Source organism: Mesoplodon mirus (genome assembly GCF_964341445.2).
Source record: "Mesoplodon mirus genome assembly, chromosome: 2".
NCBI lineage: Eukaryota > Metazoa > Chordata > Mammalia > Artiodactyla > Ziphiidae > Mesoplodon > Mesoplodon mirus.
Window position 1 is genome coordinate 222,205,306 of NC_138977.1, and position 23,961 is coordinate 222,229,266.

Below are 23,961 nucleotides of genomic sequence, written 5' to 3' on the forward strand. Positions count from 1 at the left end.
TTCCAGCAGGTGCTGGAACTTACTTGAGAATCCCCTGTAAGGGCTGGCCAGCCATGAGCAGCACGTTCACCGAGGTCAACCCTGCAAGTCACCGCAGCTGGCAGCTCCAACTCAGGATTGCCAGAAGCAACTAGACGCCCCAAGAGCGCAGCCCCACGTTGGGTGCCAAAATCTGTTACTGAATTCGGGTTCGGCTGCTCGCCACTTAAAAGCCAATAATTGAGAGGCAAGTGTCAGAAGAAAGGAAAGATGCTTTAATCAGAAAAGCTGGAAATCTGGGGAAAGGTGGGCTCATGTCCCGAGACCAGCTCTGAAGATTCTGCTCAGCCATGACAGTTTTTAAAGGGAAAAAAGGGGGAAGAATCTCAGTGAATCATTGAGGCAGGAGGTTGGATTCTGCATCATTCTCCACTGTGTGCAGGCTGTCTGGTTCTCTTCACTGTTATCTTGCCCAGTGATCTGCCTGCAGGATTGCTATGGGGGATGTTGGGGGTAGGAGCTAGTTATTCTTTCCAGGAAAAGAATCAACAGGTTAGGCAAGGCATGGTGTGCATTCAGGAAAGTATAAGCCAGGAGTTAGGTTAAATTGCCTAGTGCTCTCATTCCTGTATTTAGGTTTTTGAAGGTTAGAGGGAGACAGGAATGGGGCAAAAGAGCTGCTTTCACAGGTAGATGGTGTCAGAATTGAGTTGAATAGTAGGACACTCAACTGGTGCTGGAAAACCTCTTGTTGGTGTGGGGAAGCCTCTCGAATGTTGGAATTGGTCCCAGAATCATTACAAGTGAATCACACAACCACACTGAGATACAGGGGTGGGGAAGAAAGAACTTTCAGAAACAATGTTTTGACTGGGAACCATGAGGCTAAAGACAGAACTGGACACAAGCACTCTGATTAATTTGATTCTCACAGTGGTGTGTAGCAGTTCTGAAACGATTTTATATGTGGACTAGGTTTGAATAAGCAAATTCATCCTAGATCATGAGTCATAGCCAGGTTTCTCAGTGTCAGAAGTTACCATAAGAAAATCTGGCTAGAATGAACCCTGTGAACTCTGGTACTAGAATGGAATCAAAATATGAAAAAAAATACACATTCATGCACACATGCAGTGAGGAGAGCCAGGAGGGCACATGTGGTGGGAACCAATGACTGTCACGGTTTAAGGTGAAGCCCTCTTGTTATATCAGAACTTGTCCTTTGGAAAAGCTGAGGTGGGTCTTCGCAGTTGATCGCAGCACCTCTCCTGTGTCTTCTTTTTACCATTCAGACATGCGAAAGCTTCTTAACTTGAAGCGCTTTAAGGATGTTTCGAACAGTACTTTGTCAGCTGGAACGTAATGGAGACAGACTGTGATTCACTCAATGAGTTTAGCAAAAGTTTCACCAGGACACTCGGCAGTCAGGTGTTCTTAACCTTTTTGTGTGCCATCTGTGGAAAATAGACAGCAGTGTAGTCGAGTTTTTAGACCTTTTCTCAAAATGTTTTAAAATGCATAAAGTTAAATATATAGGATCACAGAGGAAATCAGTTACAATAAAAGTGATAAAAATATTTTACATTGCCATATAGGACTATGTGCTTCTTAAATAAGACCTGACAGCAGTTTGAATAACTACTATGATTTTGAAGTAGTGATGGGCACCAACAGTATTTCAACTGTTATTTGATATAAAAATATCTGTAATTTCTTTTAGTGACAGTCACAGATAACTCAGTACTGCTGTAACTTGTTGCCTACATTCATAATCAAAGGGAATGCTACATTTCAGTTAGAGGTTCGTGAAATAAAATGTAGTTTTTCCCCCATCCAAGTTTGTGGACTTTGTTGTTCTGCCTTTAGGAGCCTGCAGACCCCAGATTTGATCATCAGGACTTCTAAGTGCGACAGAACTCTAGGCAGTTGAGTAGGAAACAGATCAGACTCAAGCTTCGAAAAGTATTTGGCAAGGCATAAATAACCATTATTCCATTCAAGTAGCAATTGCTGCTCTATACAAAAAAATGTGATGATGTGGTACAATGGCTTATAACTGTGGAAAATCATTTTGATGGAGTGGGCACCAAATCTGCAGAGGCTGAGGGTCAACACTGAGGGGCAGGGGACAGCTGAAAATCATCGTGGAAACCTTGGGCTGAGTGGTTAAAGGCAAGGCAAGGAAACATCTCCTTTATTAAAAACTGTCATGTTAAAAGGAAATTTTTTTTTCTGCCAAAAAGGATAGGTGTTATCTTTCAATGCTTCGGTTAAAAACGGATTCCATTCACTTAGCGTATATAGCGACTATTTTATGATAAGTATCTTCAGTAATCTCCCCCTATACTTGTATACCACTTTTTAAAGTACATTGGATTCTCTTATCTTGTGTCTAAAGTAATTGCTATGTGTTGAACAGTCATCTACTTTGTCAGTAGCAGTATTGAGACAAAGGGGGTCACAGTTGTGTCAGCAGGGAAAAATGGGTGTAGTGAGACCCACTGCCTTGTTTCTCAGTGCTGGGCATTCTGCTAAAGATAAACTTCGGTAGAAAGGTGATATATTGACAAAGAGACACAATGAATTCTGTAGTGAGTTTAGTGAAGTAAATCTCCCCTAGAAATAAGAAATGTGTACAATGTATTGCAGCTTTTGAAATGTAATAGGGCAAGTTTCACGAGCATTTTGTGGAGAAGATGGCCTGGCCCATTCTTTCATTCATTTGGATACATATTGAGGGCCCCATCCAGCCACTGAGCAAAATCGCACCCACACTTAGTTGCATCTGTTCTCCCATTCTTCTTCCCTCTTTGTGCCTGCTGCTGATGATCACTGTTTCTCCTTCTGCTACCTGGCCCCACTCCCCTGCACGCCCCCTCGCCTAGGCCCCTTCACATTTGCATTTCTTACCTCGCTTCTCTTTACCCTGCTTTTTCATTCATGTCATGTTTCATCAAGAAGAGGACAGTATCTCATGTCTCCCCTTTCCTTTTTTTAAAAATATTTATTTATTTATTTTTGTTGTGCAGGGTCTTAGTTGCGGCAGGTGGGCTCCTTAGTTGTGGCAGGCATGTGGGATCTAGTTCCCTGACCAGGGATCGAACCCAGGCCCCTGGCATTGGGAACACGGAGTCTCATCCACTGCACCTCCAGGGAAGCCCCCCCACCCTTCTTTTAACTGGTTCAAAGTTTTCGTGTCCCAGCTCTGTCTTTTTTTTTTTTTTTTGCGGTACGGGGGCCTCTCACTGTTGTGGCCTCTCCCGTTGCGGAGCACAGGCTCCGGACGCACAGGCTCAGCGGCCATGGCTCATGGGCCCAGCCGCTCCACGGCATGTGAGATCTTCCCGGACCGGGGCACGAACCCGCGTGCCCTGCATCGGCAGGTGGACTCTCAACCACTGCGCCACCAGGGAAGCCCCCAGCTCTGTCTTTTAATGAGAAAAAAATGTTCCATGCAACTTTGCCCTAAATTATCTGTCTCCTTATTCTCAAAACAAAATTAGCTAGAAAAATTGAGACAGACACTTTTTTTTTCTGACTGGCCAGTGTTCTTTTTTCCCAGGTGAATCCAAAGCAGAATATATCTAAGACACAGAACTGTAAAGATTGACCGATATGTAGGAGAGATTAACAATGGTTTCAAATATGGTGACTCTTGCTTCTTTTTTTCTCTTTTTATCAATAAGCTTTTCAGTGTACACTCAAAACTATTGAGAAAATATATTGCATCATATTACTACATTTGCTTTTTAATCTGCAAAGCTTGCCTTTGTTTCTTGCCTGTTTCATGAACTGTATCTTGTCCTAACTAGATCCTAAGCTTCTCAGAAGCTGGTGAACTTCACCCCTACATGTTCTCTTAGGCATTTGACAGATGCTCAGTGTATTCTGGGGGGTTTTTGGTGAATGAAAGGAAAACACTAGTTTTTTAAACAGCTTTATTGATATATAATTTACAGAGCAATATAATTCACTATTTTTAAGAGTATAATACAGCGGTTTTCAGTAAATATACAGAGGTGTGCAACCATCACCACAATCCAGTTTTGGAACATTTCTATCACCCCAAAAAGATCATTGTGCCCTTTTGCAGTCACTCGTCATTCTTACCCTGAGCCCCAGGCAACCACCACTCTACTTTGCGTCTCTATGGATTTGCCTGTTCCGGAAATTTCTTATAAATAGACTCATATAATATATGATCTTTTGTGGCTGGTTTCTTTCATTTGGCATGTTTTTGTTTTGTTTTATGTTCAGGGAAAGACGAATTCCTCATTTGTTTCCCCTGTACTAGAATTCTACAGAATAATATTGGGAAGGTATAACAAGCATTTGAAACTGGATGGTCTCTTTTTTCAACAAAATTGTAGCAAATCCTTTGCTGACTTGAAGGATTTGGGGCCCTGCAACAGGGGGACACACTAATGGCAGGAAGAGCTAGTCTTGCAGTTTAACTAAGTTACAACCATGACTCCTTCTGTTATATTCTTAGGGATCAGAGTAGAATTAGTCATTACTATTTGCTGAGCTCTTACTGTACGGTGGGTACCACACTAAACCCTTGTTGTGGATTGCTTCATTAATCCTTACAAAACTTTCCAAAAGGTTATTATCCACGTTTTACCAGGAAGGAAACTAAGACTGAGAGATTTTAACTGAGAGGTTAAAAACCACTTGCCCAAGATCACATAGTTAGTAAATATCAGACTACAGCTAGTTCTTTCAGGCTCCAGAGCCCATTTTCTTCTTAACCCGTATGCTCTCTTACTAATGAGAAGCTGAAAAAACAAAACTGGCCATGGAAACCAAAAAAGCACAGCCGCTTGCAGCCAGGCAGGGTGGGCTGGGGCACTCTCCTCCCTCAGTTGCCCCTGTGCCCTCACTCAGTCCTGCCCCACGAGAGAATTCTCTTCACAGTGGGCAGTCAGTACTCTTAGAGGTCCGGTTTCCTTATCCAAGAAGTTAGAGCAATGTGACATTTTAAGAATAAGTTCCGCCTCAAAAGTTCTCTTTCCTTGAAGGTAGAAGTTAATTATCTGGGAAATGTGTTTATTCAGAACAGCTCATTTCCGGATAAAGGAGATATATGTTAACAAACCAACTTGTGATTTTGGTTACAAGACGGTGAATCTTAAAATAATGTGCCAGGTTAATATCCCTTATTATTATGATTTTTTATAAATGTATTTTATTTATTTATTTTTGGCTGCATTGGGTCCTTGCTGCAGTGTGTGGGCTTCTCACTGCGGTGGCTTCTCTTGTTGCAGAGCATGAGCTCTAGGGCGTGCGGGCTTCAGTAGTTGTGGCTCACGGGAAGAGCGCAGGCTCAGTCGTTGTGGCACATGGGCTCAGTTGCTCCATGGCCTGTGGGATCTTCCCAGACCAGGGCTCGAACCCATGTCCCCTGCATTGCAGGCGGATTCTTAACCACTGCGCCACCAGGGAAGTCCCAGTCTCCCTTATTTTGCTGAAAGAAGTTATACAAATGGGTTATAAAGTTATTCCCAAAGAAACTGATGTTCCAGTACTTTTCTTCCCTTTTGTGTGTGTGTTCCTTATTCAATGGGGACTGTTCCTACAGCTAAGAAGAAACTTCCCAATTTGCCTGTCTTCCTGGAAAAATCCTCCTCATGTCCTAAAATCTTCCCAGTCAGAAGCTGGACTCAAAACAACAAATAAGGGCCTACCCTATGCCCCTCTGCAAACATTTACAGATGAGGAGATGATGATAAAGAGCACCGGTGAGTGAACTTCTCAATTTCACCACAGTATTCCTCTGGTCATTACTTGGGCCTACAATGTGAGATCACATGACATGTGACATGATTGGGAGAGGTGTTCATCTAAGTTTATGAATGGAATTTTTGACATTAATTAAAAAAAATTTTTTTGAAAAAAGTAACATGTCATATTAATAAAATAAAGACTTACCAGTATTTTTTTTTCCCTACAGTTAAAAAATTTGCCCAGGAACAAATTGCTCCTTTGGTTTCAAAAATGGATGAAAATTCAAAAATGGAAAAATCAGTAATACGAGGATTATTTCAACAAGGGGTATATAATTAATGATTCTTCCAATTTCAAACTTTCATAAATACCTTCCAGTGTTAAGATGTATGCATACTCTTAAATTTAGGAATTGTAATGATAGCATGATTTCCTAATCAGAATTATCTGGGATCTCTTTTAGATTGAGATCCTAGTTAAAATTTTTTAATTGAATTAACATTTTAAATTAGAAATACCGCGCTTTTTAAGTAAAAGGCTAGAAGCAAGAGCGATTTCTTTAGACCAGAGGTATTCAACCGGGGGCTGTTTTTTGTCCCCCAAAGGACATTTGGCAATGTCTGGAGACTGGCTGTCACAACTGGGTGTGCTGCTGGCATCTACTGAGATAGACGCTGGAGATGCTGCTAAATGTCCCACAGTGCACAGGACAGCCTGCCAAGACCGAATTATCCAGCTTAGTAACGCCAAGGTTAAGAAACCCTACTTTAAACTTCATACCAGCACATCTACCTGGATCCCTATGTATGTGGAAAACTTAAAAGCAAGAGGTGGTATCTGAATTCCACATTAACAAGGGCAGCCAATTTCTAAGGGAGAGGTTATCAGCATGGGAGCCCCAGGGAGAACATTTCAGAGCCACTGCACTCTTCATCTCTCCCTTCTCTATAGGTGTGAAGATTTTGTGTTTGGAACACCAAGGCTATCCCAGACCTAATAGCTCCTACTCAGATCCATTGGCTTAAATCTTGTCCTGTTATCCTGTTTGAAAATTAGCCTTTTCCACGTAACTGTTTTATTTCTTTTTTTATTAATTAATTAATTAATTTTTGGCTGCACTGGGTGTTCATTGCTGCGTGTGGGCCTTCTCTAGTTGCGGTGAGCGGGGGCTACTCTTCGTTGCGGTGCGCGGGCTTCTCGTTGTGGTGACTTCTCTTGCTGTGGAGCGCGGGCTTCAGTAGTTGTGGCGCACGGGCTTAGTTGCTCCGCGGGATGTGGGATCTTCCTGGACCAGGGCTCGAACCCGTGTCCCTTGCGTTGGCAGGCAGATTCTTAACCACTGCACCAGCAGGGAAGGCCCCCTGTTTTACTTGTTACTGTTTAAAAGATACCAGCTTTTTTTTTTTTTTAATACCATGTATTGTAGTGATTTTTCCACCTTTCTTTTAGTAATGAAACTTGGGAAAATGGAATCTTATGTGGAGCCACAGTGGGTCAAACAGCATCTGTGAGTCCACTTCTCAGCCAGATTTCATTTTCGTTGTTTTCAGAACCTCTAGGCTTCTCTGAGACGTCTTGAGCAACACTCTCCCGAGGAGCAGTTCTTACAGGCAGGGTCACACGCAGCGACGAGTTGCCTGCCACCTCCACAGCTGCTCCTGTCTGGATGTCGTACCCCGTGGAGGGTCTGCGTTGCACATCCTGCACCAGCTATTCTCGGCCTCATGTGACTCCTAGCTTCTGTTGTCCCACTTCTGTGGAGGTCACCTGCCATAATAACTGACAGATATTTCCAGTGTAGGGGAAATTGGTGACCTTTTTAGAGAAGCAGTGTCTCTGACAGCTGTTAAAGATATGATAGTCCGGGGGCTTCCCTGGTGACGCATTCGTTGAGAAACTGCCTGCCAATGCAGGGGACACGGGTTCGAGCCCTGGTCTGGGAAGATCCCACATGCCGCGGAGCAACTGGGCCCATGTGCCACAGCTACTGAGCCTGCGCGTCTGGAGCCTGTGCTCCGCAACAAGAGAGGCCACGATAGTGAGAGGCCCGCGCACCGCAATGAAGAGTGGCCCCTACTCGCCGCAACTAGAGAAAGCCCTCGCACAGCAAACGAAGACCCAACACAGCCAAAAATAAATAAAAATAAAATAAAATAAAAAAAGAATCCTTCCTTAAAAAAAAAAAAAAAAAAAAGATATGATAGTCCGATATTCTCATGCTGGCCCCAGTCTTCAGGCACACCCCAATCCTTGAATTCTTCCTCATAGGACATCATTTCTGGTTCTCTCAGCCTTTCTGTCCTCCCCCATGTGGTTCTAACTTCATATCAGCTAAGTTTCCCATCAGCTTAGGATATAACAGCCACACCCTGGCTGTAGTGCGTGTGACTCTAGAGTGCCTGGAGAGGATAGGAAGAAGCGTTGCCCTTTTACCTGTTCACAGCTTTGGGTCTTGAATTACGTGTGCACACATTCTCCTTCTGAAATGAGGACACTTAAAAATGGAGTGTTACGGACGTTTCATGTTCCAGACTTAGGACTGGTTACTGAACAGTCAGGCAGTTACTGGAAAGCCTTGACCAGTATTTGGCCATGTTTACCAGGCACCTGGGCCTTGTCTAGTGTGGTTGTAGGAAACACCACCACATGTGGTCTGCTAACCATCTGGACTTGCTAAAATGGTGCAAAAGGAATGGTCATTCAATTATTATCTCGGCTGAAAGAGTCAAGGTGGGGGGTTGACTCAAAGAGATTACGCTAAATGAAACTAGATATTCCACTGCTTTCTTCAGTTTCCTAATTATATACATTCTCACTATTCCATTCCAGTATCCTTCAAAGCATTTTACCTCTCTTATTCTTGTTTTTTAGATCCCAAAAGGAAACAAATAGATAGTTCTAGCATGTAATTTTATCCTTTGCAAATATATTTAGTTTCTGTTATAGATTTTTTTGTTACTTAGAGTGAAAGAGCCATACCAAATAAAAGAAAGATATACATATAGAATTTTTAAATTAAGCTGATGTGGTTACAAATTATTTTTGAACTTGTTCTTGCAAGGAATTGTCCCATATAAAAATAACTTTCTTAATCTGTGTTTCCTTATTTTTCCTTTAGTTGATGGGTATTGAAATTGACACCAAGTATGGAGGAACAGGAGCTTCATTTTTTTCCTCTGTCCTAGTGATAGAGGAATTAGCCAAAGTTGATGCGTCTGTGGCTCTGGTATGTGACATCCAGAACACAATAATTAACAGGCTAATTGGAAAATACGGAACAGAAGAACAGAAGTCTATCTATTTGCCCAAGCTAGCGACAGAACAAGTGAGTTGAGATGAGTTATTGAAATGGATCTGATCTTTTCTAAATATAGGATATTTTCAGGAGAAAAGCAGCCGCAGTGTTGGCTTTTCTATTCAGGACCACAACACAGCACCATTAATAACTCAAGCAATGCTCAATAAATTAATGCTACTAGAAAAATACACTCTGCCTCTCATTTGCCACTTGGAAATTTAGGGAATTATCATTGGACAATAAAATTATTTCTTTTTTGGTCCCAATTATATTGTCTAATACCTTTGTTGGTAGTTTCATTTACACTGAGATGTCTTTCTCCTGTAATTATGAAAACCAATTTAATTAAACTTAACATTGAATATGTGTGCTTAGGTCTTTAACTCTGCCTTAGACAAATAGTGGGGTATAGTTTGGAAAATAATACTGTCAGAATACCATTACTATTTTGATATGTACAGGCTTTTAGAAGTAGCTAAAAGTTTGATTTTCAAATGTTTATTTTGCTGTAAGTGGGTATTTGTTATGCAAAGTATAAATATAGGTATTAATTTGGAATTTTTTCTTTGCATGTGTAGATAGGAAGTTTCTGCCTTTCAGAAGCTGGAGCAGGTAGCGATTCATTTGCTTTGAAGACCAAAGCTGATAAAAAGGGAAATTATTATGTCATCAACGGGTCAAAGATGTGGATTAGCAATGCCAAGGATGCTGGGCTCTTCTTGGTGATGGCAAATGTAGACCTTACTCTTGTAAGTTTGAAAACAAAGCTGCTCCCCGTTTCCCTCCTAATCTTTTCTCTTCATTTCTTTTTTCCTACTTCCATTTCCTTTTTAGGACTTAGTCTTAAATTCTTCATTCTCCTCAGTACTGAAAGGGTTAAACAACTGACATCTTTTCATCCTCTGATTTACTAATATCCTAAAATAAATATTACAATTAACATGAATAAACATTAGCTACATGGAAGACCATTTAATTAATCTCCTAATCTGTTACATAGGAGGCTAATCTTAAATTTGGTAGAATTTCAGATTTTCTATTTAATAATGAAGAATTTACCTATTTAATAGTACATTTATTTTTAAAAATGTTTTATTCAGTTGGAAAATAGACATATAGCAAAATGATAAAGATATCTTGTGTTTTTTGTCTAGTGTAGCATTTAATTGAATTAAATTTTAAAACTAAAATATGTAATGGGGGCTTCCCTGGTGGCGCAGTGGTTGAGAGTCCGCCTGCCGATGCAGGGGACACGGGTTCGTGGCCTGGTCCGGGAGGATCCCACGTGCTGCGGAGCGGCTGGGCTCGTGAGCCATGGCCGCTGAGCCTGCGCGTCCGGAGCCTGTGCTCTGCAATGGGAGAGGCCACAATAGTGAGAGGCCCGTGTATCGCAAAAAATAATAATAATAATAATAAATAAATAAAATATGTAATAAAATTAAATTTAAAATGTGGAATTCATCATATAATACTTTAGTGTCACTTAATAATTTTAATAGCCACAATGGTTTCTGAAAGAGTAAAATAAATAGTAAGGTTCTTGATTTTGAACCTAATGCCCTCCCATACTTCTTGTTTCATAATACACATGTTGTAATTCTGAGTCCATTAGTACTTACTGCTAAAGTCTGTTTTGCTTTGTTTTTTGTTTTTTTGCTGCACTGGGTCTTTGTCGCTGCGCGTGGGCTTTCTCTAGTTGCGGCGAGCGGGGGCTACTCTTTGTTGTGGTGAGTGGGCTTCTCATTGCGGTGGCTTGTCTTGTTGCGGAGCCCAGGCTCTAGGCGCACGGGCTTCAGTAGTTGCAGCACGCGGGCTCAGTAGTTGCGGCTCACGGGCTGTAGAGCGTGGGCTTGGTAGTTGTGGTGTATGGGCTTAGTTGCTCTGCGGCATGTAGGATCTTCCCAGACCAGGGCTCGAACCCATGTCCCCTGCATTGACAGGCGGATTCTTAAGCAGTAGACCACCAGGGAAGTCCCTAAGGTTTGTTTTTCATTTTCTGTTTACTTTGAACTCTGGAAACAAGGGATCTTATCAGTCAAAGTGGTTATAGCATTTTAAATCTTCATTTCAGGGGTATAAAGGAATTACCTGCTTCTTGGTAGATCGTGATACTGAGGGCCTTCATATAGGGAAAACAGAGAACAAAATGGGAATCAGAGCTTCTTCTACCTGCCCATTAACGTTTGAAAATGTCAAGGTGGGTATCCTAGATGTGGAATGGCTTTGCCTGGAAGTATAGCTGTGCGAGAAAGGCGTCGCACTATTAGGCGTGCATAGGAGAGTACTTTGTAAAACTCTTGAACGATGATCTTAGGTTAGGTTATGACCTAAATGTACTTCCCACGAGAGTTTAGGCCAGAGGTGGCAACCTGTCTGCCCAGCAGCTGGCCTCAAGAGCCAGCCCGAGGATTAATCTCATTTATACTTCATGAACCTGGTACTTGCGCATCACACATAGCTTCCGAGGAGTGTGGTGTCGGCCCAGCAAGGCCACAAGATGGGGGTGTTGCCCAGTGAGAGTGGAAAACAGCCAGGCAGCGCCCACAGTTTAGAGTTGAGTCTTAAAAAAAAACGAGGAAAAGATAACTAGAATGCTGTGCTTTAGAACTTTACATAGGTCGGACAGGATGTGATGGATTTTCTACCACTCATTAGATTGTGACCTTTTTGCTCATTGGTGATTGTGTGTGTGCCCATGGGGTGTCCTTATGGATGTCCTGTGAGCCTCACTACTGCACCCCAACTGTCTTTCTTCTCCTAATTTCCCTTTTCTTTCTCCATTCTGCCCACTCTCTCTCCTAACTGCCCATATTAAGAAGCTAAGTGTATTTTCTAAAATTACCTAGTCTAGATCTTTTTTCAAGTAAACCGTTGAATAGTTTTATGTATTTCTTCTCTCCTCCTTTCTGTTTGGTACACATGCCTGTGTGTACACACACACACAAGCACACGGCCCTCAGCTGATTTTTGTTGTGATAATAGTCTCAACAGAAGAAAGGTTTACTACCCTTACATGTTTTCTGCTATTCCTTATATTTTATCTTACATTGTAGCATACAGATAAGTGTTTGGGGAAAATTGTTACTCATTTATGTTATTGATTAATTGTATGAGATTTCATTTTTCTAGATTCACTGAACGTCTGTGCTGGGCTCTGGAGGATGCAATAGTGAACAGCATGGACTTGAGTCCTATCCTTCTGAGAGCATGTGGGAAACAGTTTAGAGGAAGACAGAGACATAGCAGATAATTTCTTTGGAGTTTAATAAGTACCATGCTAGAGAATTATCACAGAAATTGGGAGTATATGTGCATTAAAAAATATATTACCAAAATGAATTATGTTGAATTAAATTGGGAAATAACTGCACGTTTTTCTTTTCAGGTTCCAGAAGCCAATATCCTGGGACAAGTTGGACATGGCTATAAGTACGCCATCGGGGGTCTTAATGAAAGTAGAATAGGAATTGCTGCACAGGTAAGTCAAATTTTAGCCCTTTAACTTGACTCTTCCACACACAGTCAATTAAAATGTAAAAAGAAAAAATTGCAGTAAAACCAATGAGTATTTGAAAGCTTGTGAACACAAGATGGCACCCTTCCCTTCCATGAGGTAAAAGAATAGCTTCTGGCTGTGATTTCTTTAAAATTCCACTTTGGTCAATTATATAATGTCCTGAGAACCAAACAATGGCTTAGTGGTAACAGTTTTTCTGCTTTGAGAGCATTAAAGTATTATCTAATACCTGGCTCGATAACTTCTTAAGTACATTATAGATTAAATGTGGTATTTTTTTAAATCAACTTTTCAAAGTATGTGATTCATTCTGAAATTTTTAAAATTAAGAATAAGTAACATTCTATTGTGTAGTAAGAGTCTCTATAGATAATAAAAGATTTGTTGCTTAGTGTTTTGCATGTGAAAATCAGACAATTTTTTTGATATGGCACTCAAAATGGCAACAATTAAACAGATACGTATGATGAAAACTATTCAATTTTTTACCAAATTTGCCCTTATAGCATATTAAATTTTTCTATTAGGTGATATCAGTTATTTTCTAGAATCACAAAATGAATAAAGTCTTTGGTTTTATTATGAATTATTTCATTTTTGTAATGTATTTATTTTTAATCAATGAGTATCCAAAATTCAAAAACTTACAGCTTTTAGATTTTGAAGATGTTGCATATATTATCTCTTTGGAGTATTTAAATTGTAATTGTACTCTAGGTTTTTTTTCTTTTTTTTTTTTTTTTGCTGCTGTTAATTTGCTAACAAAGTATTCTCAGATCAAAACTTAACCCATGTTTCCCACAAAACTAGATAATAGGTCAGTAAAGAGATCTGGCTTATCTGTTCTTTTTAAAGTTTTTCTGTGATTCAACTTCATCAGATATGACATTAAAAACTACAACACTGGATTTCCTTGTTCCCAGACCTGTAAATAATATAGATGTCTGGCAGTAAACGCACAGCCTGGGCTTTAGTCTAATTACTCCAAGTTATCTTTTAACCTAATTAAAAGTTAAGGTCAGAAAAAAAGAGAGAAAAAGGTAAAGTCTGATAGTTATTATTTCTTGGTTAATACTGTGGATGCTTTTTGGAGAAAGAGGCACATGTAACAGTGAACTGGAGGCATCCAACCTCAAGACTCTGTAGTTGTAAAGAATTTAGTTTTTCAGTATTTATAGTGAAAACATTTTACACTGTTTTGGAAAAGCCTGTTTTGATTGACAACTGATAATTACGGTTTTTGTGTCAATATACCATATTGTTGGCATATTGTAAACTTTAGTTATAAGGGTTTAATGACATTATCTTCTCTCATAGCCAAAAGTGCAGTGAGTCGCTGTCTCACCTTAATTTACTTTTGGGGTTTTGTCCTTTAGTTTTTAACGTAATATTCCATTCTCCAGAAAGTTCAAAATAAAAGGCTAAAGGAAAATTTGAATGAACACTAATGAAATATTGATAAGTTTGTGGGCATATCCCCCAAAAGCTTTAACCATTGATTTTTCTTTTCCTTTTTCTAAAACCTACATGGTTTGGCATAATTAGATAGTGATTTTTTTATTAGTTATCTATTTAATACATATTAGTATATACATGTCAATCCCAATCTCCCAGTTCATCCCACCACCACCCTCCCCTTTCCACCCTTGCTGTCCTTACATTTGTTCTCTACATACATCTGTGTCTCTATTTCTGCCTTGCAAACCAGTTCATCGGTACCATTTTTCTAGATTCCACATATATGTGTTAATGTACAATATTTGTTTTTCTCTTTCTGACTTACTTCACTCTGTATGACAGTCTCTAGGTCCATCCACCTCTCTACAAATGACCCAATTTCGTTCCTTTTTATGGCTGAGTAATATTCCATTGTATGTATGTACCACATCTTCTTTATCCATTCATCTGTCGATGGGCATTTAGCTTGCTTCCATGACCTGGCTATTGTAAATAGTGCTGCAATGAACATGGGGTGCACGTGTCTTTTTGAACTATGGTTTTCTCTGGGTATATGCCCAGGAGTGGGATTGCTGGGTCACACAGTACTTCTATTTTTAGTTTACTAAGGAACATCCATACTGTTCTCCATAGTGGCTGTATCAATTTACATTCCCACCAACAGCGCAAGACGGTTCCCTTTTCTCCACACCCTCTCCAGCATTTGTTGTTTGTAGATTTTCTGATGATGCCCATTCCAACCGATGTGAGGTGATATCTCATTGTAGTTTTGATTTGCATTAGTGATGTTGAGCAGCTTTTCATGTGCCTCTTGGCCATCTGTAATTAGATAGTGATTTAATGGCTACCTAGTGTTAGAATTTAGAAACAATTTCTAAGCTTGAGTCATTCAATTGTTACGGAGATTAGTTTGCAATGAGACCGTCCAGCTAAAACTGTCACCACATCCTGATTAGTTCTTGAAATGTATGAACTGATGTTTTTACCAGTTCCTCTGTGCAGTTATCCTCAACTCTAGCTGTGCATTAAAACATTAAAGAGTTTTTAGAATGCTGGTGTTTAGGCCACACTCACCCACCCCCCATTATTGAGCTCCCCGAGATGATTCTCATGTGCTGCCAGGGTTGAGAAACGCTGCTCTTTTATGTTCTGATGCCCTCCCTACCCACCAAAACTCTTTGTTAATCCTGAGCATATACAAAAGAAGACCAGAAATGACCTTGCACACTTGACTTCTAGAAGGACTAGAGGCAGCTACTCTAGTCTTTGAGGCCAGTCTTTGAACAAAATTTCTGAGGCTCACTTGGTGCCTGGAGACTCAAGCCTAAGGGAGAAGAATCCCAAAAAGTAACCTGGGTGCATGAGCACAGCCACACCAGGAGATTTAGCTCCTGGAATCAAATGTGCTCTTCTTCACAGGAAATTACTCAAATTTTCTCCCAATTACTAGAACTTAAGTTCTATAAATGCAGTGGATGAAGGTCATTAATGTTAGACCTCACCATCTCGGTATCTCTAGTCCTTTCCCTACCCCAACTTTTCAATTTGGCTGTAAAAAGCATTCATAACTTGAATAACTTCATAACTTGAATAATTAAGAGCATAAACTTATAAAAAATAAGAAATTCTGATTTTTTTTTTTAACAGATGCTGGGACTGGCTCAAGGATGTTTTGACTACACTATTCCATATATTAAAGAAAGGGAACAATTTGGCAAAAGAATATTTGATTTTCAGGTATATAATTATTACCATCTTTCTACAGTGCCGTGCTCTCCCTCTTCCCATTAATGAAGAGCTTCGTTACAAAGCTGTAAGGGAATCCCCTCGGGGATTTTAATGGGAGAGGCACAGAGTGAAAGGAATAGATCTTGGTGCATATACTTGTGCTTGCCTTGACCTTCTCCAAGGGCAGAGCAATAGTCCTTGAGGCCTGGCTATGGCATGATGCAGGATACCTTGGTGAGCACTTGGGAGCTGCCTCCTCACTGCTTCAGAGTTCCAGGGCATGGGGTCTGTAGTCAGACTTCCTGGGTTTAAATCCTGGTTCTTTGTCTTACTATTACTAGCTTTAGTTACCTCACCTCTCCAAACCTCAACTGCCTCATCTGTAAAATAAAGATAACACGCTGTACCGTCTAGGGAGATTCAGAATCAGGTAAATGTTTTAAGTATTTGACACATTGTTAAAAATAAGTCAAAATTTTAAACCTAATTCTATGATCATTTATTTTTTAAATCTTGGCAGTTATCAATTACCTGAACTTTGAAATTTTTTAAAGAAGCAATACACGTAGTGGTTTATTTTATTATTTATTTATTTATTCATTCTTTCACTCATTTATTGTGGCTGCGCTGGGTCTTCGTTGCGGTGCGCCAGCTCAGAAGTTGCGGCATGTGGGATCTTAGTTCCCCGACCAGGGATCAAACCCGGGCCCCCTGCATTGGGAGCGCGGAGTCTTAACCTCTGGACCGCCAGGGAGGTCCCTGTAGTGGTTTATTTTAGATTGCAGATTTTAAACTATTCTTGCGCAATGAATGTGAATTTTTGGACGGGTATATTTTGAATCTGTCAGTGTTCCACATCCAGGCAGGACTTTGACAATGAGCTGTTTTCGGAAATCACAGTTCTCTACCTTGGGCCTGAATGTTACAGGGGCTCCAACACCAAGTGGCTCACATGGCCACCCAGCTAGAAGCTGCAAGATTACTCACATACAACGCTGCAAGGCTTTTAGAAGCTGGAAGGCCATTCATTAAAGAATCATCTATGGCCAAGTACTATGCATCAGAGGTAAAAAAAAAAAAAAAGAAAAAAAAATGTCAGTCTTTTTATTTTTTTAAAGATATTTATTTATTAACCTCTTCATTTAGAAATGTTGGTTACGCATTTGTTTTTCAAGTAAAATAACATGAACTTTCTAGTTTCTGCACCAGAAATGCAAAAAAGTAAAGCTTCCATAGGGAGGTGCTTTGATTCTGTGAGGTCTCCATGTTTTCATAGGCTCTTAGGTGGCGACCGGGGCACTCCATTCAGGCAGAAGGCCCACCGTAAATCCCTGGATGAGCCTCAGCTGAACGATGGTTGGGAGGAAGTGAATGCCCTGGAGATAATGTGAAATAAAAATGCCCAAGAAGGGACTGTCCATGTGTTGATGCTTCCCGCTCATGCATATGCATTCTACATGTAACACACTGGACTTCGGTGGAAACTTAGCCTCATCACTGGGCTGCTCTCTCCCAGCTTCGGCAGTATGTCTTAGTCATTCCCTGGCTTCAAATATTTATTTAACCTCTTCAGCCCTCAGATTTAATCTTCTGCCTCAGCCTCCCTTCTGAGTTCCAGACTAATAGATCCCGCTTCTGCTTTACCTACCTACCTCCCCCCAACCCCAGTCGCAAACCTGAGTCCGCTTGACGCCCTCCTTTCCCTCATCCCCCAGTTGAATCCATCCTCAGTTTTGAGGATTCAACCCCCTAAATATTTCTTTTTTTTTTTTTTTTTTTTTTTTTGCAGAACGCGGGCCTCTCACTGTTGTGGCCTCTCCCGTTGCAGAGCACAGGCTCCGGACGTGCAGGCTCAGCAGCCATGGCTCACGGGCCTAGCCGCTCCGCGGCATGTGGGATCTTCCCGGACCGGGGCACGAACCCGCGTCCCCTAGCCGCTCCGCGGCATGTGGGATCTTCCCGGACCGGGGCACGAACCCGCGTCCCCTGCATCGTCAGGCGGACTCTCAACCACTGCGCCACCAGGGAAGCCCCCTAAATATTTCTTTAATTTGTTTTTCTCTCCCTTCATACTGCCACCTGTCTAGTCCAAGCTGTGCCATTTCTTTACCAAACCACTGGAGTCACCTTCTAACCTCTTGTTTTCCCCTGTTGCTTTCTCCCATCCAGTGTCCCTTTTCAAGGTATCTGTGAGGTCATGCCACTCTCCAGCTTTAAACCCTTCAGTGGCTCCTCACAACAAATGGGACCTTTTTATTCGTTTCCTATTGCTACTTTTAACAAATTACCAAAAATTTAGTGGCCTGAGACAGTACAATTCTATTATCTCACAGCTCTGGAGGTGAGACGTCTGAAATGAGTCTCACTGGGATAAAATTAACGTGTCAGCAGAGCTGCCTTTCTGGAGGCTCTAGGGGAGAATCCATTTCCTTTTCTTTTCCAGCTTCTAGAGCCAACTCTGTTTCTTGGACTCATAGCCCCTCCCTCCGTCTTCAGAGCCAATAGTGTAGGGTGTTCAGATCTGACTGCTTTCTGTTTCCATGGTCACATCATCTTCTCTGCCTCCCTCTTTCCTTTATAAGGATCCTTGGGATTACACGAGACCCACCCAGATAGTCTGGGATCATCACCCCATCGCAAGGTTCTTAACTTAATCACACCTGCAAGTCTCTATGCCATGTAGGTGATGAACATTTACACTTTCTGGGGATTCTCCTGTGGACATCTTTGGGGGCCAGTACGTTATTCAAACTGCTCACCATCATGTGCGGCCTGCCTGCCCCCAGTTCCCTTTTTACAGGTCACCCCGATCCCAGCCCATTGGTCCTCAGGCCCTTGAGGCTGACGAACCCATTTTCCCCTTGGAGCCTTTCCACGTGTCATTCCTCAGCTTGAAATGTCCCCTAACTCATCCTTTAGTTCTCAGCAAGGCTGTAATTTCCTCACCTATCCCCCATCTAAGTCATGGCAGCTTCCCTAGCAGGCTCTTGTCTTGCCCCATACAGTTTTTCAGTTTCAGTGATTGCGATTCAATGTCTGTCTCTCTGAATGACCAGCAGGACCAAAAGGGCAGTGAGTGACTGGCCACCCCTCACCATTGTGGCTGGCAGAGTGGGTGACATAAGAAGGCCCTTGATTAACATTTGCTGAGTAAATGATACCTGTCGACAAGTATGAGTCTAAACAAATACCCTAATTTTCTTAAGAAAATAAGAATTTTGTGAACTAATAGGATATTTTACATAAATGTATGTATAGAGAATGGGACTAAGGAGAAATGCTAATTTATAAAACGACATCAATCCTTCCAACTGCCAATAACAGTGAATCCATGTTACTAAGAATATTCTACAAGAGTGTTTGTAATGCATAAGTTATGTGGCTTCAACATGTGATTTGCTGCTGCTTTTTGGTAGATTGCGGGCCTAATAACTGGCAAATGTATCGAGTGGATGGGAGGAGTAGGCTACACCAAAAATTACCCTGTGGAAAAATACTTCCGAGATGCGAAGATTGGTAAACAGAGTTTTTACATTTATTTTGTTTTATTTGACTCTGTAGGTGTTTTAGGCTGTTGTATCTGTTTGATTTTTTTTATTACTGGTACGTAGGCAAAGGCAATTTTAATCTCTTCAGTTATTACGTTTATTGGCTCTCCTTTTCTTGTGGCTGGGTTATTTTCCCCTACTTCTTCCTTCAAAAAAATAGATTTTTATATATATATTTTTAAAACATCAAATTTCCTTTTTAAATGCCTCAAGGCCTCTGAAGGCTTTTCAGTAAAACCACAACAAAATCTACTGTCTTAATTTTTCTTTTACTAAAAATGTTAATATTTTCTATTAGTTTAATGCTGTTGTTTGAAGCTCAGTTCTAATTTTGGACACTAAGTGCCTACCCAAGCCTGAGCATTCTGCTGCTCCACTGCCAGGTGGGAAAATAGAAACAGCAGTTATGAAAGCTGCCTGTTCCTGAGGAACCATCCAGGCTTGTGTGTTGATAGTTTAGGAACAAAAAACTTCCAACTGTTTAATACTGATTCTGGAAATCTGTAAACCAAATAGAAAATTGTTATCTCTTAGGCAGAATTACCTTGTCAAATAGTACCATATTCAGGGGACATTGGACACTATTCCTGGTAAAGTTTTACAGTAAATGCAGAGGTAATGTTTGCAGAGCTGTTTCTTGCATAGACTCTTAACCATAGCTCCACTCCTAATTGTTCCTTTTCTCCCCTTTGTTTAAGGTACAATATATGAAGGAACTTCAAATATCCAGCTGAACACCATTGCAAGGCGCATAGATTCAGAATACTGACAGCCACGGGAGTGGGACCCCTCCCTGGTGTCACTCGTGTAAAATTTTAAACTATTGTGCCTTGTTGGGGGCTGCATTGAATGATTTTATTTAGGCCCTTCACCTTGGACCTGGAGGTAGACCTTTCCTGTCTCCTCTTTCCAATCTGCTTAACTTAGGCTCAGAAAATCATTTTTAAATTTTGGGAAGAAATACATCCATATTTTCTCCAAAACTATTTTTAAAACTCTATATGCATTATCATTTTAGCTTCAGGGTATATAGAATTTCACTCTATTAGAATTTCGAAAAATAAAGACAATGTAAGTATTTCTTGCAGACATGGGTACTTTATATCCCTGTCATTGTGCATCAGTCAGAGAGACGTTTGTGAGAGTTGGCAATTCTATAGAAGAAATAGATTCGATTCTAAGGTGCTAAACTAGGATGCAACTGATAAAAATTTATTTAGAAAAATCTAAAAGTTTTAGTTCTGAATATCTGAAACTGGGTGGAAAATGAGGGTATAACTCTGTAGTTTATATAATCAAAGAAAGCATTTCAACAAAGGAAAGCAATATAATTTGTTACTATAATTGACCAGTATGAAAGGTGGGTTTCATTATGGTTTCAGTAGATCATTTTAAAAACAAGTCTCTACGTTAGTTTTCAAGTATGAAGTTTAAATAATTTGGTTTAATAATTAGAATATACTCAATATTGTAATATTCATTTTTTCTGTCTTTAAATTGAATACTGTTTTCTCAAACTTAGTTATTGAGCTTTATCATGAATAGTAATTCAGAAATTATATTTTGGTTCAGTGATTCTCAAGAGGAGATGTCTTGTCCCCATAAAGAAGTGTACTACAATCTTGTAAGGAATGAGGGATAGAAGGGAGTGTGGAGTTCGAAAAGCATATTTGGTAATATAAAACGTGACATTTCTGGGAAGGCAAAAATAAATCTGTTGTTTTACAGTCAAATTATGGAAAGGCAAAGCTCAACATAATATACGGCTGGCGATGCCATTTCTTCAGTATCAGGGATTCTCAATCAGAGAGACCTTGTAGGGTACAGGTCCTCAGTCCCCTCAGGAGGGAGGAGGACAGTGAAGGGTGAGTGTTTTATATTTTCTGGAAGGGGGCATGGGTTAGAGATGTTGAAAAATGTTTCAAGGCTCATACAGTTGCTTAAAGTAATCACTGCTGTCAAAAGGGAAGCACTTTAGTACTTTAATGAAAGGATAATGTTTATTAAGAAAACTTGACATTTTCAAAGTAATTTTGCTTTGTGCGTTCATGTTCATTGAATTAATTTCTATAATGGATACCATAGTTAAATATTCAGAACTGTGTAAATACAATTGAGATAGGAATTACATTAAAATATTAGGAAGAAATACGGACAAATTTAGACCTTAGATCAAAAGAGATAAAGTCTACTTGATTTTCAGATAGGGCTGATGGAAGCCAGTCATTCAGTGTTTTAGAACAAAAAGACAGTAATCTGATAAGGAAAGTAGGGGATGGAGGAAATGCCCTAAAGGGGGGCTTGGACATCTTTAATTTCTGTGATTATGTGAGAGAGGTGGACTTTTCAGATGACGGAATAGAAGCCAACGTTAGTAAAAAGAATCCCAGCTTCCTCCTGTAGAGTTACAAACACGTGAAACTACAATAAGCCGCTTTCAGATTAGCATGAGAGAGGCTCCCGTGTACATCTAGACCTTGAATTTATAGTTCATATTGATACAGTTCTAATTGTGTATATATTTTTTGTGCAGGTTCCCAAATAAATTAAAATTTATTATGTATTGTAATTAATATCTGTACCTGCCTTCTTCTATTAGTGAATTGTGTTGTACCATTTACCAAAGAGGATGTTGTGGGTTTTCCCCATAGTTCTCCCATTATAGCTTTTCTTAATAACCATGACTTTGGGGGTCTTGAGTTTGTGTCTCGTGGAGGACAAGCTTGTTTACCTCCTGAAGCCTGTCACTACTGTTTGTTAATTTGATGATAGGGCCATCATGGGGCTCAGAAGGAAGAGACTTGAACACAAGCAACAAGTCGTGTTTGTGTGGCAGAGCTGGACTCAACCCAACTGCCAAGGTAGTATTGTTAGACGTTTCACTTTACAACACAAAAATGAATTGGTGTCAAAGATTGTAGAATTATAGAAAGCGAAATCTAGAAAGAGTTTAGAGAACCATCCAGCCAACTCTCTCATTTAAGAGTGAAGGATTCATACAGCCCAGGATACTTGCCCAAGGTCATCCATCCAGGGCCAAAGATAAGACAAGGGTCCACACGTACTGGGTCCCCATTCCGTGCTCGTCCTACCGTTAACTACTGTCTCTGTTCAACAAAGTTTGGATTTCATCCTTGTTATGTTTCAAGACTCTATTGATTTAGTTTAGGTTTGACTGATAAAAAATTAACACTTCAGAAGTGTTAAGATTGATCAGTATCGTTACTTACATATATTAATCACCTGCCAAACACACTGGCTCTCCAAGGATGTAGCTGGTATGTCAAATGTAAAGATTATTATGTGTGACCACTTGGTTTTATGACTATGATGTGTTTTAGTAAATGCACTAGTTATATCCTTGCTGATGTATTTTTGCTGATCTTTCATAAAGTGAAACTTTTGTTGTAATGGTACGTATCAGACTGTAGTCCGTGTTACAAAGTCAGTATTCTATGGAGAATGAAAAAATAAAGCACGAACTGGAGACTTTTGCTACTCTAATAAAGCAAAATTGTTTGTTATACATACAGAAGTAAGAAAATAATGTAACCTTCCTGCAAGATAGACACAACACCTCTGTTTACCAAGCTGATAGCTTGACTCTCATGTAAACCAATTTTGTTTGTTTTCAGGGAAGAGGTCTTATAATTTAACTTTAAATTCTTGATGCTAAATAAAATGTTACCAAAGGGACTCCCTTTTTTTAAAAAACAAAATAAGCAGCTCTTCAATAGAGAGGTCACCTCTTTGGAGCACATCTTCACAGTATAGCTCTTATTTAGCTGATATTTATGCTCATGTTTATAGTAGTACCTCTGGAAATTTTATATCGTTGAACATTTTACTCAGTAATACGCTATTGTCTAACCTTATAGGAGATTTCAGCCTATCTGTTCCCCATTATTTCCTACATTATTTTAGAAATCTAGATATTTGTCCCTGTTTTCATTTGTCATTCAGTGACCTGGGCCGAGCAGTCGCTGTGACCAGGGGCCCAAGGTGCTATGGACTCCAAGCTGCCATGCAAAGATGAGTAAGACCAGATTCTTATCGAAATGTATTTATGTCAGGTGTCTTTTTTCTGTTCTCATTGGTGTATCCTCACACATAGAAAACCAGCAAGGCCAACCCTATGCAAAATTATTTCTTTAGATCTGTTAGAATGATAAACATAGCACTAAGCTCTCTTGAGCTCTTATCATGTGCCAGCCATTATTCTATGCTCTTGACACGTAGTAACTCACAGCCCTATAGAGTAGGCGCTCTTGTTAGCCCATTGTAAAGGCAAGGAGACTGAGGCATGAAGAGGGAAATAAATTGCTTATTGATACATGACAGAAGTGATTCAAACATGGGCAGTCTGGCTGATGAAGGCCCTCCCAGATTCATTCCTTTGGGTCTTTAAGGTTTGTTAATTTTCAGGAGTCTTCCAGTAAAATGCCACTGCCAACTAGCCCTTTATTAGCTAATAATTCTTCAGGGATTGTTTCAGATCTTTTCAAGCAGAGAAGCTAGCTGAGAGCGTGGCCTGTAAAAGAAATAAATAGGTATGGTGGGATCATCTGTGTTCTCAGAGGAAGAATGGGAGCGTAGGTGGATAGGGCAGTAGGAAGATGAGTAGAGCAGGGGTCCCCAACCCCTGGGCCATGGACGATACCTGTCCTTGGTCTGTTAGGAACAGGGCCGCACAGCACGGGGGGAGT

General features: G+C 40.3%; 1 protein-coding gene across 2 annotated transcripts in view; it reads left to right on the plus strand.

The window, feature by feature from the left end:
- Positions 1-22,949, plus strand: part of ACADSB (acyl-CoA dehydrogenase short/branched chain) — a 39,154-nt gene extending 16,205 nt beyond the window's left edge. Inside the window, exons 2-11 of one of the 2 annotated variants that reach the window (XM_082631965.1) lie at positions 5,561-5,720; positions 5,933-6,033; positions 8,825-9,031; positions 9,583-9,753; positions 11,076-11,201; positions 12,390-12,482; positions 15,627-15,716; positions 16,636-16,773; positions 19,124-19,223; positions 19,954-22,948. In XM_082631965.1, coding sequence (XP_082488091.1) covers positions 5,561-5,720; positions 5,933-6,033; positions 8,825-9,031; positions 9,583-9,753; positions 11,076-11,201; positions 12,390-12,482; positions 15,627-15,716; positions 16,636-16,773; positions 19,124-19,223; positions 19,954-20,024 — 1,257 coding nt within the window. In that variant the 3' untranslated portion in view covers positions 20,025-22,948. Of the gene's footprint in view, positions 1-5,560; positions 5,721-5,932; positions 6,034-8,824; positions 9,032-9,582; positions 9,754-11,075; positions 11,202-12,389; positions 12,483-15,626; positions 15,717-16,635; positions 16,774-19,123; positions 19,224-19,953 lie in introns of both variants that reach the window. The other variant, XM_082631966.1, reaches the window with a different exon arrangement.
- The last annotated feature ends 1,012 nt before the right edge of the window (positions 22,950-23,961 follow it).